At 37.8% G+C, this 17,124-nt stretch overlaps 1 protein-coding gene across 2 annotated transcripts in view; it reads left to right on the top strand.

Annotated features, from left to right (window-relative positions):
• LOC144434761 (CUB and sushi domain-containing protein 1-like) overlaps nt 1–17,124 on the top strand; it is a 43,629-nt gene that overhangs the window by 12,436 nt on the left and 14,069 nt on the right. For both annotated transcript variants that reach the window (XM_078123241.1, XM_078123243.1), the window contains exons 2-12: nt 5,654–5,740; nt 8,793–8,922; nt 9,470–9,591; nt 9,788–9,967; nt 10,441–10,620; nt 11,476–11,652; nt 12,065–12,247; nt 13,103–13,294; nt 13,749–13,925; nt 14,915–15,106; nt 16,394–16,591. In XM_078123241.1, coding sequence (XP_077979367.1) covers nt 5,654–5,740; nt 8,793–8,922; nt 9,470–9,591; nt 9,788–9,967; nt 10,441–10,620; nt 11,476–11,652; nt 12,065–12,247; nt 13,103–13,294; nt 13,749–13,925; nt 14,915–15,106; nt 16,394–16,591 — 1,818 coding nt within the window. The remainder of the gene's footprint in view (nt 1–5,653; nt 5,741–8,792; nt 8,923–9,469; nt 9,592–9,787; nt 9,968–10,440; nt 10,621–11,475; nt 11,653–12,064; nt 12,248–13,102; nt 13,295–13,748; nt 13,926–14,914; nt 15,107–16,393; nt 16,592–17,124) is intronic.

The following is a 17,124-nucleotide window of genomic DNA, read 5'->3' as shown; positions in this document are numbered from 1 at the left end:
ACCATTATCATTTTAACATCGATACTACATTGGCAATTGAGGTTTCGGTTTACTAAGACACAAACTATGTGGTAAATTACACAAGTGAGTGATAGCGGTGCCTCTGCTGTGCGGATATAATCACTTCAAAATGGATATAAGAAACGTCACCCTACTGAGAGTATACTTAATCCAGTATTCACTCAATAGCTTATATCAAATGTCGCAAAAATAGTTTTAGTTTATGTCTGTCTTAGTAAACTGACAACTCGATCGCCGCTGACGTATTTGATATTTATGCTATGAAATTCACCACCAGGAAGGCAGGTTAGGAGGGCCCCAGTGAGTGTAGGGACTCCCTTAACGATAACTGAATTCGTTTAGAAGTCAGAGTTTATTAACCACATGTTTTGATATCAATATTTAGTTTTGAAATAAACCTTAGTCCAGCCGTCAGAAGAATTTTCGTTATGATAATGGTTACATCATACTTTGCAGGAATGTTTCCATATGAAACCATCTTGGTGGGTCTCCACCTAGAATCTCTTGAGCTTTTACAAATTATTTGAAGGCTTTCCATAGTATTTCAGACAGTAATTTCACAGCTTCGAAAAGGTAAATATGATGTCAGTTTTGAGAGTATTTTCTTGACATGTACATTAATGTGTATGGTAGGTAATGCAGGTGTACATGTATGTAGTTGTAAGTCGTGTTTTAACATCACTCTAGTTGCAGTAGTGATAAAGGGTGTAGGGTAAGAAATGGGGACAGGAAAAAAAGGACTAGGTAAGAACAGGAAAAAGGACTAGGTAAGAAATGGGGACAAGAAAAAGGACTACAATTCAGGCATAGTCATGCCACATACAGAACACACTGATCATTTCAAAATAGGATTACGACCCCCCCCCCCCCCCGTTTAAAAGACTACTAACCCACTGACCCCTTTCCGTCCTACTCCCACCCACCACCAACCCCTCACCATCACTCCGCTCAGGCTGAGAAAAAAAAGATTGGTGATAATGTTGCCTTGTCAACTTACACGGAAACACCGAAGACAAAACAATTTGAAAACGTTGTTGTTGCACATGCGCAAAAATAACGCCGTCTTCAAATCTTACCGTTGTCGCCTCTTTACAGAACTCCGTTTTCGATCCGTTTTTAGCACAACTGAAATGATAAGGTTCGGTAGTGCTATAGGCATGGCAAAGTGTCTGTATGTCTGTTTGTCTGTCTGTGTGTGGATGTGTGTAAACAACTTAAAGTAAAAAAAAACGCTGGACTGATTGCCCTGATACTTGGTGACTGTATTAACGTGGATGTTTAGTTGGGAAATTGTTCAAATCGAAATGATCTTAACACCGATGTGTGTTTTGGGTCAAAAAGTGTGATTTTTGGTCAAAAAACTTAAACTCAAAAACTACTGGGCAGATAGGTTTGAATTTGATGGGAATATTCTTAAGGGTATTTACATTAAGAATTAATCATGACATGATGATCCCATCAGTGATATGCAAATTAGGGCTAAAATGTGTCTTTTTGGTCAAAAATCTTTATTTCCAAAACTACTGAGCAGATTGGGCTGAACTTTAATGGGGGTGCACCTTGGGGTATATAGATGAAGAAATATTAAGCATATAATGAGTTCATCAGTGATATGCAAATTAGGTGTAAAAGTGTGAATTTTGGTCAAAAACTGGTATCTCAAAAAGTATTTGGTCAATGAGACTGAAACCTGGTGAGATGTTTCTAGAAGTGTTATTCTGCAGAGTTTCTTCAAAATATTTTGACACAATTGGGCCTAGCAACCGTGACCACGCCATTAGCAACAACCAAATGGCAGCATATTTCGGTTAAATACCAACATCATCTGGTAGGCAAGTGAGTAAACATTCACAAAATGTATGCAAATATCCCTAGCAACCATGACCACGCCCATAGCAACAGTCGAACAGTGGTGTATTTCACAAAGATAACAGTGATTCCTAGACAAGTGAACAAACATTCAAAAAGTGTATGCAAATATGCCTAGCAACAAGACCACGCTCATGGCAACAGCCAAATGATCATGTATATTGCAAAGATAACAACAGGGATTCATAGACAGGTGAATAAACATTTAAAATTGTAGTAAATGTGCCTAGCAACAAGACTACGCCCATAGCAACAGCCAAATGATCATGTATATTGCAAAGATAACATCAGGGATTCATAGACAAGGGAACGAACATTCACAAAATGTATACAGATATGTCTAGCAATATGACTACGCCCATAGCAACAGCCAAATGATCGCGTATATTGCAAAGATAACAACAGGATTGGATAGGCAACTGGATAATCATTCAGCAAATGAACACATATACATAGCATGGATCAGCACGTGGTTAAACATTGATAAAAATGTACAGTTGTGCTCCATACAACGCCATAGGCGCTATTCTTAAAGCGACCCACTTTCAGCAGCTTTTTCAAAGCGTTTCATTTCCGTTTGCGTTTTAGTCATCTCCACGTAGACGACAGGACTGTTGCAAACGAATTAAAATAGTTGCGTTTTCATTTTAAAACGGCATCGTGTATAAAACAGATCTCAGACTACGCCCATAGCAACAGCCAAATGATCATGTATATTGCAAAGATAACATCAGGGATTCATAGACAAGGGAACGAACATTCACAAAATGTATACAGATATGTCTAGCAATATGACTACGCCCATAGCAACAGCCAAATGATCGCGTATATTGCAAAGATAACAACAGGATTGGATAGGCAACTGGATAATCATTCAGCAAATGAACACATATACATAGCATGGATCAGCACGTGGTTAAACATTGCTAAAAATGTACAGTTGTGCTCCATACAACGCCATAGGCGCTATTCTTAAAGCGACCCACTTTCAGCAGCTTTTTCAAAGCGTTTCATTTCCGTTTGCGTTTTAGTCATCTCCACGTAGACGACAGGACTGTTGCAAACGAATTAAAATAGTTGCGTTTTCATTTTAAAACGGCATCGTGTATAAAACAGATCTCAGAATGCATAGTATGGGATCAAGGTAAACGTAACAGTAGGGTGGGGAGGGGTTTACTGATATTTGACAACGATGCCAATTTTGCAGATATCGCGGCTATTTGGTTACTGAGATACTGTACAATAAACCTAGGCTAGTTAAACAATCGTTTGATGATACATGACGAAAGTAAATTTGATTTATTCGAGACGTATTCCCGTTGTTGTTTGTTTATTAAAATCAACTGCACGTTTGCTTATTGAATTGAAGTCTGCTGAACTGGCTAAAATATGTCAAAAATGGGTTCAAATCAGAAAGTGATCTGAAATTCCAACTTTCAAAAACTTAAGAACTGCCGCTGGGAAAGTATACTATTACAGTAGAGCGTTGAACTACCCACAGATCTAGTATAATGGAATGAATGAATGTATCGACATGGACTTCCACGTGGGAAATTTTCCGTCCAAGAAAAACAAATAAAAAATAGGAATGCATTGTATAAAGGAGTGCCTTTGAGGCTTGTAATGTGGATAAAATCAGTCGTCAACAGTATTGTTCGTACATCGAGCAAAGAGGAAGGATGCCGTAACAGATTTATCATTTTAAAAAGGTCATCGTAAAGGTCACGGGAAAGTAAAACTTGGATAGCTTTTTAGTGTAACAAATCTTTAACCAGTCCTCAAAGTTTAAATTTGGTAAGATAGGGGGTCCAATGATGACGATGAGAATTAGGAGTAAATGATTACACGTGCACGTGGGTCAAATCGGGCATGGAAAACGTCACGTACTGGAGAACCAGAGTCGTCATCGAAGGGAAAACAAAGTACAAATGTACGGAATAAAATTTAAGATGTTTTTGATAAATACATGCTACGTCTACTTATACGGGATTGCTAATATACGTTTAACTTTTACCCACGGTGGTTTCAGTGCGAATTAGATTTCTACACAAACAGTATGAATGATATGTTTGAATGAGCAACAGGAGTGATCACAGTTTGAATCCATCATTCATAAGAACTGTTGTGATGTCTAACATTGTGTTTCTGTTAGCGATATTTAGCATTTCAAGATTTAAATCTAAAATACACGATAATTTGATATACTGAAATGTCACATCATGTATTGGATTTATCAAATATTTCAAAGAATTTGGCAATCGTCCATACACTGTCGGAGATCAGGGTAAACATCGCTCAGTGTTTTGATCTGGCTTTGATACTGGGATATTTCCAGACTTTTGCTAAGAGCATTTGCTCGCCACGACAAACCGCCATGCAAACACGTGACATACTAGTTTGAGATGAGATATGAAAATAATCTTAGATGGCACAGCAAAAGCTAAAGCTAAACGTGGTATGCTGCGGGGAGGGGGGGGGGAGTAGGGGTCATATTATGATACACATGTTAGACATTCAAATGAATATCGGGGAAACTCCAGTCCATTTTCACAAAATTTGAATTTATTGCAATTTTGATAGCTCCTTGCTTTTATAAGATGAGCAATCTATTCCTTCTTTCTGTATACAAGATGGAATGCTAAAAGCAAACTTCTATAACCCATCTTTGCAAATGTCTTCAACATCCTTATTAGTTTTGTTTCAGAGGATGCATAAACATAATATAATTTAGGAGAATATATGACGAAATTCGTTCATCCCCCCCCCCCGGTTTTAATTAAATTTGTCTGTCTCTGTCTGTATGTCTGTCTGTCTGTCTGTCTGTCTGTCTGTCTGTCTGTCTCCATCCCTCCCCCTCCCCTTTCCCCCTCTATCTCTCTCTGTCTGTTTCCCTCTCCCTCCCTCCCTCTCCCTCCCTCCCTCCCTCCCTCCCTCCCTCCCTCCCTCCCTCTCTCTCTCTCTCTCTCTCTCTCTCTCTCTCTCTCTCTCTCTCTCTCTCTCTCTCTCTCTCTCTCTCTCTCTCTCTCTCTCTCTCTCTCTCTCTCTCTCTCTCTCTCAAAATGAATATCCCGAAACAAACGTTAAAGTTAATACAAGTTGTCATATATTTGATTTATTTATTTATCGACTACTCAATGGCTTAATTGGGCTACCGACCAACTATGTCTCAATATTGGGAATGTGTATTGAACGACCAATTGTGAGAATCTATGCAAGTTTACCACTTACAGCCTTTCCAGGATGAGCATGTAGTTTTGGGGATGAAATGAGATATCAAGTTCAGTGAGACTGGATACCAGGTTTCAAACATAAACATTGTAAAGATAGCAGAGATTGACCTCTTACTGTGAAAGTTAGTGTTTCATGTTGTGGTCACTGTAAAATTAGATATTTGAATGTGTAAACATATACAATCTACCAAGTCCACTTTGAGTAGTGTACATGTAGTGTACATGCTGCTACTGTTTAAAAGGAGCAGCCACTTCGGAAGCAATGAATGTGTGGTATCTTTATCTTTATTGTATTCATATTAACATACAACTGTGTGGACATTCTCACTGACTTTGTGAATATCTCGTGTAATTCAAACTGCGTACGTATCCTTTCAAGGCTGCATTTCGGTCAATTTTGAGAATCTGGTGTTGTACTATATTTTGCCAGTTACCATGTCGTAGATATGACGAATCTGCTGGTCCCTTAGTTACAATTAAAACCAGCCAAAACTAACGACTAACTCTGCATATTATTCTGTCTCTGTCAATAGATGCACAATGTGATGGCGGATGTTGTGATTGTATACCAATTGAACCTCCATGCTTTTCATGCCAAGAACCAATTATACCGCCTCCAGGTAAGGAAGTCCTTATTAAGATTATATTGCCATTTTCAAATTAAGCAACTCTGTGGTTGTACGCCTACAGGTTACTTCGCTGATTGGGAGATTTACAGGGAGACATGTCCCAGGCACTTGATTGATACATGACACCACTGCTAAAACCTGCGTCATTGTTCATGACGTTACACCATATAACATCACGTGACGTCACGTCACATCACATCACATCATATCGTATATCATATCACATCATATCATATCATATCACATTACATTACATCACGTCACATTACACCATTTAACAACACATCCCATCACGTAGTCTGTAAAATACAGACATTCAAGCCATGCTATCAGCCAGCACTCATCTAAGAAGCCTGATAGGGATGAACAATTGCAACACGGCGTATCTTACAGTCTACACATCACGTTACAGCCAACATCACATCACATCACATCACATCACATCACATAATATCACATCAAATCTCATCGCACAAGATACCATTACGTCACTAATATGACACACAATACCAATATAGTACAGTACAGCACAGAACGGTATTCCAGTAAATTCCAGTACATTCCATTATAGTACATTACATTACATTACATTACAGTACAGTACAGTACAGTACAGTACAGTACAGTACAGTACAGTACAGTACAGTGCACTATAGTACAGTACAGTACGGTACGGTACAGTACAGTACAGTACAGTACAGTACAGTACAGTCAATTGCAGCCAAGGAATCGATGATATTCCGAAAACATTACATTTCTACTAAAGGTTCCGTGTGGTGGTCAGAGCTAAAGCTAATCTTTGCCCCACTGACAAATAGTATGTGCACGAACAGCGTTTTACACAGAACTTAGATAATAAATTATGAATTAGTGACAATCCCTTGTTAAACTGACATGTTTATAGCTTCATGTAAACACTGAAAAAAAAACCAAGAGGGCAAAGAAACTAATGGATAATGGTGTATGTGCTTCGCTATCATTTACCGTCATGTCATGGTATTATAAATTAAACAGGTGTTATAAACAACTTTGCTTATTTTTCAAGCTGATATTACCATATCTAGGGATTGTGTCCGAGTAGTTAGATATACTGAACATGTAGGTAAAATCTGCAGTTATAATGAAGGCTTGTGTTGTTGTTATCTTTGGCAACCGTTATTCATCGGCATTAAAGGTCACATGAGGTCACCTAGTGTGATGTAGTGGGTCTCCCTATTGAATGATGTGTGTGTGGCCTTGAGGAGAGAGCATCACTAATGACACAGCTTTTGATCTTTGAGTATCGGCTTTCCTTGCAGTCTTTTACAAAATGCCATCTCGTGTAGTTCATACGTTCATCTTCAATAAATTATATCGGAGCCAAATTTAGATTGTTGTCACAGGAAGTCTGTATGTACTTTACTCGTTATCACTCTGTATGTGCAGCAACTATTAACATCATAACGTCATTGTGGGTGAAACTCTTCTTTTTTTATCGACGCCACCAACTACAGCTATTATGCTATTAACCATACCATCGTTTAAATCTTATGGAGAATTGTTTTAAAGACATAAATCCTCAGGATCATTGTTTTTTTTACGACACTCATATATTTTTTTTACGGCCGACTGTGTTGTACCATATGGCATACAGAAGGGACCGTTTATTTCAAGGTCTGCCTACATAACAGAAGATATTGCATAAGGCATTGTGTATAATGCGATTGGTGAGAAAAGTGCCATGAGAACAACTTTATGAAAGGAACGAACTCCATTGCCGTTATTCTATGTAAAAAGCATTGAAGAGGCCAATAACTGTGTTATTTGTTTGATAATATTCAACAGTAGGAAAAGCAGTAGTACGAAGGTTGTCGCATATAAACGCCCCTGAATCACAATAACCTTTGACTTAACTTGTGTGTTTTGCACGGGAACAGCCGTACTAACGGTCCTGGCCATTGTACTCTAATATTCACAATTCTCTCTATCGTCCAACCCATTACAGCTATATAGAAACACTACCATGACCATTTACGTGTAGATTTAAAGCCTGGGACTCTACCCATTTCTTAATACTTTATAACACTTTCAGTTGTCCCGGAGAGATTTGCCACCTAGGTACTAGTACCTTGGGACAATCGAAGAGTTCGAACTCAGGGGCACTCAGCTAGGAATTTGCGATTCGTATGAATCTATCTGACTATGTATTGAAGCACAGTTGTCTCAGTGAGTTCACCAGAGTACCCTCTCCCGTGTGATATTGGATTGAGTAAAAATTAGCATCATTACTATAACGACTAGTGTGTCTATAACGAAATCCAAGAGTCGGCATTCAATACCGCTTTATACTCCGTATATTTCCACCACAAGGAGACATTCTTATTTTCATTTCTTTGTAGATAACTACTTCCTGCATACGTAAGAACTTAACTACGCCATAGATAGAATGTTGTTAGCCTGGCGTGTTGATCGCCATCACTTGTACATATTCGTTTATGGATTCGTTGTATCAGTATTTTCAGCCGTAGCGGGCGTTATCACAATTGGGAACTTCATGTTGTGATTATACGTTTCAACAATTTTATCACCCAGTTTAGCTTTCACACTCGATTTACGTACGCTCCAATAAAATTCAATCGACGGATTAGGAGTCAGAAATATCGATAATGTCAACTTTATCACCGATAAATTATTCCCATATATATATATATTGGTTTATGTAATTATGTCATGAGATGATGTTGAAAAAAAGCCTGGGTTCACTCCTTAAACCCCCCATGATATAACGACCCCTCAACATTGTATACATTCAGTCATTTGTAAGAGAAAAGATGGACATACAACAACAATAAACAAAATAAGCTTTATTCTATCAAAACTTCTTCAGTTTCTGTATCCGATCATCGCAACCCACTGTGATTGTATATAATAGATTTTTGATTCACCACTTAGCTAGTGTAAGATCGTTGTATATGATACAATCCTGTAAACTCTTCAAACACGTTTACTCAAATTATATATAAGCTGATTAATTCGCCCATTTTGCCTCTCCTCGTCTCCATAGATACAGTCCCACCAGTTATCCATGGCTGTCCTGTGGACATGTCAAGAACAATGCCTGCAGGTCGTGACACCTTGTCAATATGTTGGAGAGAGCCCTGGGCAAGTGACAACAGAGGTCCGGCTTACATACAGTAAGAACTTGTATACTCATTCACCATTTTCTTTGTGTTTGAAAATTGCAATTTCTCCCCCTCCCCCTTCCATCCCATTTCTTGTACTGCTAGTGTAACAAGCCTGGTACTCGAGACTGTTCCTAGTCAAGGTAAGGCCTAATAATGTTTACAAATGTTCGAGAAATACTGTGATAGCCTTTTTTTTTACAAAAGTTTTTTTTTGTAAAAGAGTTTCATCGGCAGTCTTCTTATGTGTGCAAGAAACATGTTCCGTACTTGAAATGACACTTTTCTACCACTATATACTGTTCTTCATAGTGATGACATCATACAATTTGGTTACGTTCTGTAGAGTTAAGACAAGCCAACTTTACAGGACTAAAACCCAGTTAACCCAGAGACTTGTCTTGCCTCTTGTGGTAGCCTTCAAGATATGCAAATGCATTTAGCCTTAGTACTGTTAACAACATTTTATACTGGGGTGGAACATCGTTGTCCGGCTTGAACGCTAAGTCTCTCGGCTATTGGAGCTACGGTTTACACGTGTTTGTCACCTTGTTTTCAGACCAGCACGTCAGGGGCCTCGACCATGTTCACAGTTCAATGAAGGAGTTCACACGATTGGCTATACTGCTGGTGATTTTGCTGGAAATACGGCCATGTGTCAATTTACAATAACTATACATGGTACGTATGATTCTATTCTTCTCAAGTGTCATTCGTATTGCCTTTTTTAAAACCACAGACTGTTGTTTTTACATAAAATAAACCATATTTCATAAACTACTGCTGTTCAAGCCCCCTCTTAATCTTGAAACGAATGTGGTGTTTTTTGAAGTATGCCATTTATAGAATAAATTCAATTCTCTGCCTCTTCCAACAGCTATTGTCTGTACAACACTGGTATCCCCTCCCAATGCCCGTGTTACATGTAGTCGTGAAAATCGCCAGGGTTCAACATGCCAGTATTATTGTAATTCCAACTACCAGTTGGTTAGTGGTTCCAAGCAACGTGTCTGTGGGGCTGGTGGCAGGTGGTCCGGCACAGAGGCAGTATGTGAAAGTAGGTAGAATGTCACATTTTCTGTACGTGATCATACAATCAATGGGTAATGTATGTATGTATGTATGTATGTATGTATGTATGTATGTATGTATGTATGTATGTATGTATGTATGTATGTATGTATGTATGTGTGTGTGTGTGTGTGTGTGTGTGTGTGTGCGTGCGTGCGTGCATAAATATGTTCTGTTTTCGCAAAAACGATGAAGTGTTTTATCATTGTAGCAAAGTATGTAGATCTGTTGACTAACTACCTTGAAGGTAGCTTGTAATTAGAGAATTTCCTGATGACTGTCAGAAACTTAGACTACTGGTAATGGTATATAAAATTACCTTAAAAGTTTTCACCTTTCTCGAGGTTCGTCTTATCACTTGCTGAAACGCAAGTGAAGTGTGTTAGCAAGCGATGAGAACATACACAAGGACTACTCTTTCATTCTATATATGGTAACTACCATTATGATACATTTCAGTGCGACGATGTGAAATTCTTATGCCTCCTACCAATGGTCGTCTACGTTGTCGTGGAGGAGACGTTCCCGGTTCTACATGTACTTACGTCTGCAGCGTTGGATACTTCATCGATTCAGGTTCTGAAACAAGAAGGTGCCGAGCTGATGGGCATTGGTCTGGTTCAGAAGTACGCTGTGAAGGTAAAGCAAACCTGTGTATAAATCCTATAACGCAGTCTCTTATTCTTGGCATGCAAATGGGGAAGAATGATTGACCGTACATTCGTGGCATCAAACTTTTACTATTGAAATGGTCAGTGTAGAAATGAAGATTTGTTTCGTGTCATTCTGGAGCCAAATTGGTCGAAAATAGTTTAGGGATTTTTAAAAGGAATGTGTGTGCTTACAACCATGCATTGTAAATGAAATATTCGAAAGACCTTTCCATGTTTTGTACAGTTGTCTTTACGACTTTTTTCAACAAGGGCATAAGGTGTTAGCCTAGAGAGTAGGCTATCTGATTTGACATGCTGGTGTGGCGAACGACATTGTTAAACCAGATAACTAAGCTAAGTATCTGGGCTAATAAGGTATAAGGTCGCCTTGTATTGTCTCGCCTTCATCACATTACATCATTCTGCAAAGATTTAGCTAGACTATTTCAAAAATTTCATTTGCAGAGGAATTATTATGTGACCCGTTCCTCAATGATTTAAGTTCGTTCAGCTTGAATTGAATTGATTTATTCACCAGATGAAAAGAAATCTTACAATGCAAATAAATCGAAAGCTATGCGTCATCTCATCATGGAATGTAATGGTGCAACTCATTTTGTTTTTGTTGATTTTGGACTCAATATTAAAGTTATAGGAATGTGTTGATAGAAGATTTACATCAGCCATGTCTTTCTAAAAATACTTATGTCTGTTCACTTTTTGCAGCTCGAATAATTTTCATTGTAAGCTTGCACTGGAAATTTTCCAATATGTTTTCTTTTGTCTTTCATTTGCTATTATGCCGACCATACATGTAGTAATGTAAATAATTTTGTTTTAGCACGTAGATGCTCGCCGCTCACTGCTCCAACGAACGGCTACTTGAGTTGCTCTGGTTCAAAGCCCGGGTCCAATTGTCATTACCGTTGTGATCATGGATATCACATCAGCTACGGTTCTACAACCCGTGTCTGCAGCTCCGAGGGGGAATGGAGTGGCACACCTGCTATATGCGAAAGTGAGTATACTATACTCTTCAGGAAAAACGAAAGAAAAGGCAATCGTTGGCTTAGCGATCACTTTTGATGTTATTAAGAATGCAGAATTCCCATGGGATAAATCTGTACTCCTATTTTCTTCCTCGATAGGCTTACTATAATTACTAGTATGTTGATCATGGAAGCACAATATTATCAAATCACGAGTTTTCTTCTTCCAATAATAAACTTTGTGTATGTGGCCTCCCCTCTTCATATCGCCAATGCAATAGCATATGTGAACAACGAAGGCTGACCAAATAATTCTTAATTCACTGTTGCAATGGTAAGAATAAACATCTTTTTTCGGGTTCAAGAATCCATTGAAACTTGAATCTGTGGGATATTTGTGTTTTTTTGGTACTTATTTGTTTCATTCTCCTTCTTAAACAGAGAGAGTTGTCAACTGCTCGCCCCTGTCACCACCAAGTAATGGTCACGTTTCTTGCCAAGGCGATAATCAGCCTGGCTCCTGGTGTCAGTACGATTGTATGCGTGGCTACAAACTTGTCGGAGCTAGGAGTCGTGTGTGCGGAAACGAAGGGCAATGGACCGGCAGTAACCCTACGTGTGAGAGTGAGTATCTCGTAACTCAATAGTCGTATGTCACTCCATTTATTTAGGTTATTGTTTTTGTCGAAATTTTGTCAAAAATCGACTGTAAGCAGTTATTTACAGATCAAAGTAACATTTTCAATCATTAGTGTCATATTATATAGTCATGCGTGGATGTCCTTGTATAAACTTCACTAATATATAATATTTCTTTTGGCTTTCTGTCTCGCAAGCAAGGCAACAACATGACATTAATCTTGTAGAGATGCCCATATTATCATAATTTTAGACCACGAAATCTATGGTTTAAGTGCACTTGCACATTGTAGTTTAACAAACAATCGATTACGCTCATATATATATATATATATATATATATATATATATATATATATATATATATATATATATATATATATATATATATATATATATATATATATATATATTTTTTTTTTTTTTTTTTTTTTTTTTTTTTTTTTTTTTTTGAGTGTCTACTTCAGGTAGTTATGTTTTCCGTTACTTCCTATATGGTCTCTGTGTTATTGGTTTCTTCCCATCAGATGTACAGCCACTACAGAAAGAACAGTTTCCGCATCCACAATTTCTCGCGAGACTTCACAATTTTCGCGGCAGTGAAAAACTGGATGGGGTCGGGTAACCGGTACAAAGCAATTTTTTTAGGCCTTAGACCAGTGTATGGTATCTCAGGAAACTACAATATGGTAACACAAGAGGACAAATGCAACAAGATCTTGTTATGGGTGCTAGGATATTTTTTTGTATGATGATTCACATTTCAGAAGCTACAGTTTTCTACGCATGTCTTGTTGGGTACATTTATATAGATTGCATGCGCGTTCTCGTTATCTACAGGTCAGTCTTGTGGAAGATTACATTCTCCAGCCAATGGTCGTATATCATGCGATGGTAACTCGCAGGGCTCACGGTGCCAGTACGTGTGTAATACCGGTTATCGAATCGGAAGTGGGTCTGAATATCGTACTTGTCAGGCAGCTGGCTATGGGAGTTCTAGCAGCTGGTCAGGTACAGAAGCTGTATGCCAAGGTAAGCATATGATTTAAAAACCATCCATTGTTCCATTCTTTCAAATTTAATTATTATTACGGGAAACTGATATTCTGACCATCATCTTAGAAAAGGGAGATGCAAAAAAACAAGGGATGATAAGGGTATGTGAGTGGTGTTAGATTTGGTCATAGTATGTATAGTGAAAGCGTTTGCGATGATGATGATGATAATGATGATGATGATGATGATGATGATGATGATGATGATGATGATGATGATGATGATGATGATGATGATGCAGATGATGCAGATGATGATGATGATGATGATGATGATGATGATAACAGTGCATTTTAATTGTAACTATTTTAAGCGTAACTGCATTTTATCGCAAACAACGTCTATCCATTTAACAGTATGTTAGACAATAACTCGGATATCATATCACATCATAATATGACATATAACGCAAAACTTTCTGTTATTCCAGCAATCACCTGTCCCGTTCTAAATTCGCCTCCCCATGGTTATGTGAAATGTAATGGCAACCAATACGGTTCTCAGTGTCAGTACGAGTGTTCATCTGGCTACACTTTGGCCAGAGGCACTGAGACCAGAACATGTGAAGCGAACGGTCAGTGGTCTGGCTCTGAAGTATCATGCATAGGTAAGCAATCAGTGTTGCCTGTATGACACTCATAAAGTATCATGCATAGGTAAGCAAACAGTGTTGCCTGTATGACACTGTAGTATCATGCATAGGTAAGCAAACAGTGTTGCCTGTATGACACTGAAACAAAACGTCGTTTGGCGCGACAAAAAATCCTTATCGCCCGACACGAAAACCAAGGAAGTACAGTTCATACATTTTAATTCACTGAAATGCCTGAAAAAGGTCACCGCGTTAAGTTTATATGATTTGGTGACGATCTGATCTCACTGCTAGAATCATAATGGTACCTCACGCCAAGATAATGTAGTATTGGTTAGTTAGAGTTGTATTATGCCAGATGACGAAAAGAGCAGTATGTAGTAAAAACTTTTTATACTTTAAAAATCCAAAATATGACCCATATGACCATTTTATCGTGTACATAATGGTAACCAGATGGAAAGGTTATAGGAGAGTTCGTCTTAGCTTCCAAGGATTTTAAATGCTGTATCAAGATTAGTGAGGCTGACCAATTATATAAATGTTGGACTGTCAGGGTCCTAGGAGACGGTCTTGACTAGCTTTATTGCTAATTTCCGTTCTCCCTTTACCATTTTTACCTGAGAATGTAAATTTATTTCTTTTGTCAATGCTGTGACAAATGGGTAATAAATAAATAAATAAATAAATAAATAAATAAATAAATAAATAATAATAATAATAACGATAATAATAATAATAATAATAATAATAATAATAATAATAATAATAATAATAATAATAATAATAATAATAATATAATATAATAGACACAATAATGATTACTCACAAACATCCCCTTACACAATGTCTGCTTAATGATAAAACAGATGCAAATGTAACCAAATAAATCTCATGTAATGAAGTTTCTGTCAAATCCATGTGTATTCTGCTTATACTTTGATTCATCGACAAATATGAAGTTGTGATGATAGTGATTGACAGTGGCATCTTTATTTTCACAGTGGGTGGCTGCTCACCTCTCCGATCTCCGTATCGTGGTTCCGTACGTTGTCAAGGCAACAATGAAGTCGGTACAAGATGCGTTTACGACTGTGACGAGGGTTACGATCTGGTGGGAACAGAGTACCGGGATTGTACTCGTGGATCTAACGGTGCAGGTGCTGTGTGGTCCGGATCAGAACCAATATGTGCTGGTAAATATCAATCATTTTCCATCAGACACTTTGCAAGTTACACACAATTCAAAGTCAATTTTTTTTGTATGGTTGTACTCAATTACTAGTGACATGAAATTCTTTGGAGGTTATATACAGTGTCAACAGTTATATTTTAGAGATTGGTACATGTATATTATTAGGCCTAGTAAAAGATTATGTGGTTCTGAGAACACTTAATTTTAGAATAGGTGGGGTAGGTAGATTTTTTTAATTTTATTTTATTTAATGTTTTCGTGTATCAGTGTCTAGTTCAGGTTTTCCATTCTCTCCAAATGGTCTGAGACTCCGTGTTATTGGTTTCTTCCCATCAGATGTACATCCATTACAGAAGAACACTTTTGTGGAAGAACATTTTTATATTGTCTATTTAAGTTGGTGTCAGTTTCGGCATCCACTATTTCTCGTGAGACCACACAATTTTTGTGATTTTATTTTTTTTTCTTGAATACGTAAAACAAAGTTTAGGATCGGCAGTGAAAACCTAGGTTGGGTCGGGTAACCGGGTCAGGTAGTTTGTTAGGCCTTAGCAAAGTGAATGACGGTCACATTAATATTTATTATATTATAGCATTACCAATTCCAGTGAATTTTGTGACGTCAACGCTGTACATTATTACTGATAATGTACTCCGTTATTGGGCATCGCGGCCCCGGAACGAGCATAACAATACAAGCTTATTTGTTCTGTTTCTTCATACGACTAGGTATCTTTTCGAAATGTATGTTGTTACTTATGATTGTCATTTCCACTGTTTAAAAATACAACGCATTCCTGAAACAAATTTGTGTTCACAGCAGTTCATTGAAGTGTATATGTGTGTGTACGTACGTGTTACGTACGTGTGTCGCTATGATTAGTATTCAGCTTCCGGGCCGAACATGGCAGACGATGTTCAGCGCTGTGTATATTATACGTTGTTTTGCGTTTCTCGGTCTACAAATTCACTGGAATTGGCAAAACTATAAAATAATAACAATAATGTATGCCCTCCCAGTCCATAATGGACTCAAGCAAACTTTGCACTCCATAATGGACTCGGCTGTCGCCTCGCCCATTATGTCGTTCAAAGTTTGCTTTCGTCCATTATGGGCTGGGAGGGCGTACATTATTGTTTAAATACATGTATGCCTGCATGAAATTGAATAAATGTAAAATAACGAGTATTGACTTTTCGTTTTGTAAATTCACATGGCTGTACTCTATCATCATGAGGCAAGTTTAAAATATCATCACAACTGTTTTTTTTTTCTTCACCCGAATAGTTGAAGCCGTCAAATTCTGTGATTTTCTCAATAACCCTAAAAATGCTGTCAAGCGGTGCAGTACGAATGACAATCGCGTTGGCACTTATTGTGACTATATATGTGACCCTGGCTACACATATATTCGTGGACATCGGAGAATTGAATGCTTGGAAGGTGGGAAGTGGTCGTTGTCGAAACCAAACATTGTGTGCCGAGGTAAGTTGCCATAACCCTACCCATACAATAGAAGTCAGTTGACTTGAAACAAGTGTATGTTGTCTGGTTCAAATTCCTACTATTATTGCTACATTTTATCGTTCGATACAAACCTCGCCAACATTGCTACAATTTCTTTGTATAAGCTACCATCGTCATAGCAGATCGTCACAAAATCATATACATTGTAACAACATACATTTTCTGGCATGTTAGTGGGATTTGATTCAATTTTACTGGTTCCCATTGTTGTTAAGTATGCTTTCAAGCAGACGCACGGTGTTATCATCTATGCATGTAAAACCTTAAGCTCTGAACTGTTACAAATAATTGGACTGTTCAACGTTAACGTCTTAGTAATATCATTTTTTTTTAAATAACTGTTACTAAACTTGATCAAACACTAGTTTCTTTTCATCACTCATGTGTCTCCCCAAGGAAAAAATCTAACTTTTGGGGTGGACACATTTTCGTCAATCAGTGTGTCAATAGAGTCGCATTTCCGAAGTAAGATTTGAAATTGTTTAGTGAAC

The sequence above is a fragment of the Glandiceps talaboti genome, chromosome 5 (assembly GCF_964340395.1).
Source record: "Glandiceps talaboti chromosome 5, keGlaTala1.1, whole genome shotgun sequence".
NCBI lineage: Eukaryota > Metazoa > Hemichordata > Enteropneusta > Spengelidae > Glandiceps > Glandiceps talaboti.
The sequence above is the reverse complement of the archived record's forward strand: the minus strand, read 5'-3'. Positions and strand labels throughout refer to the sequence as shown.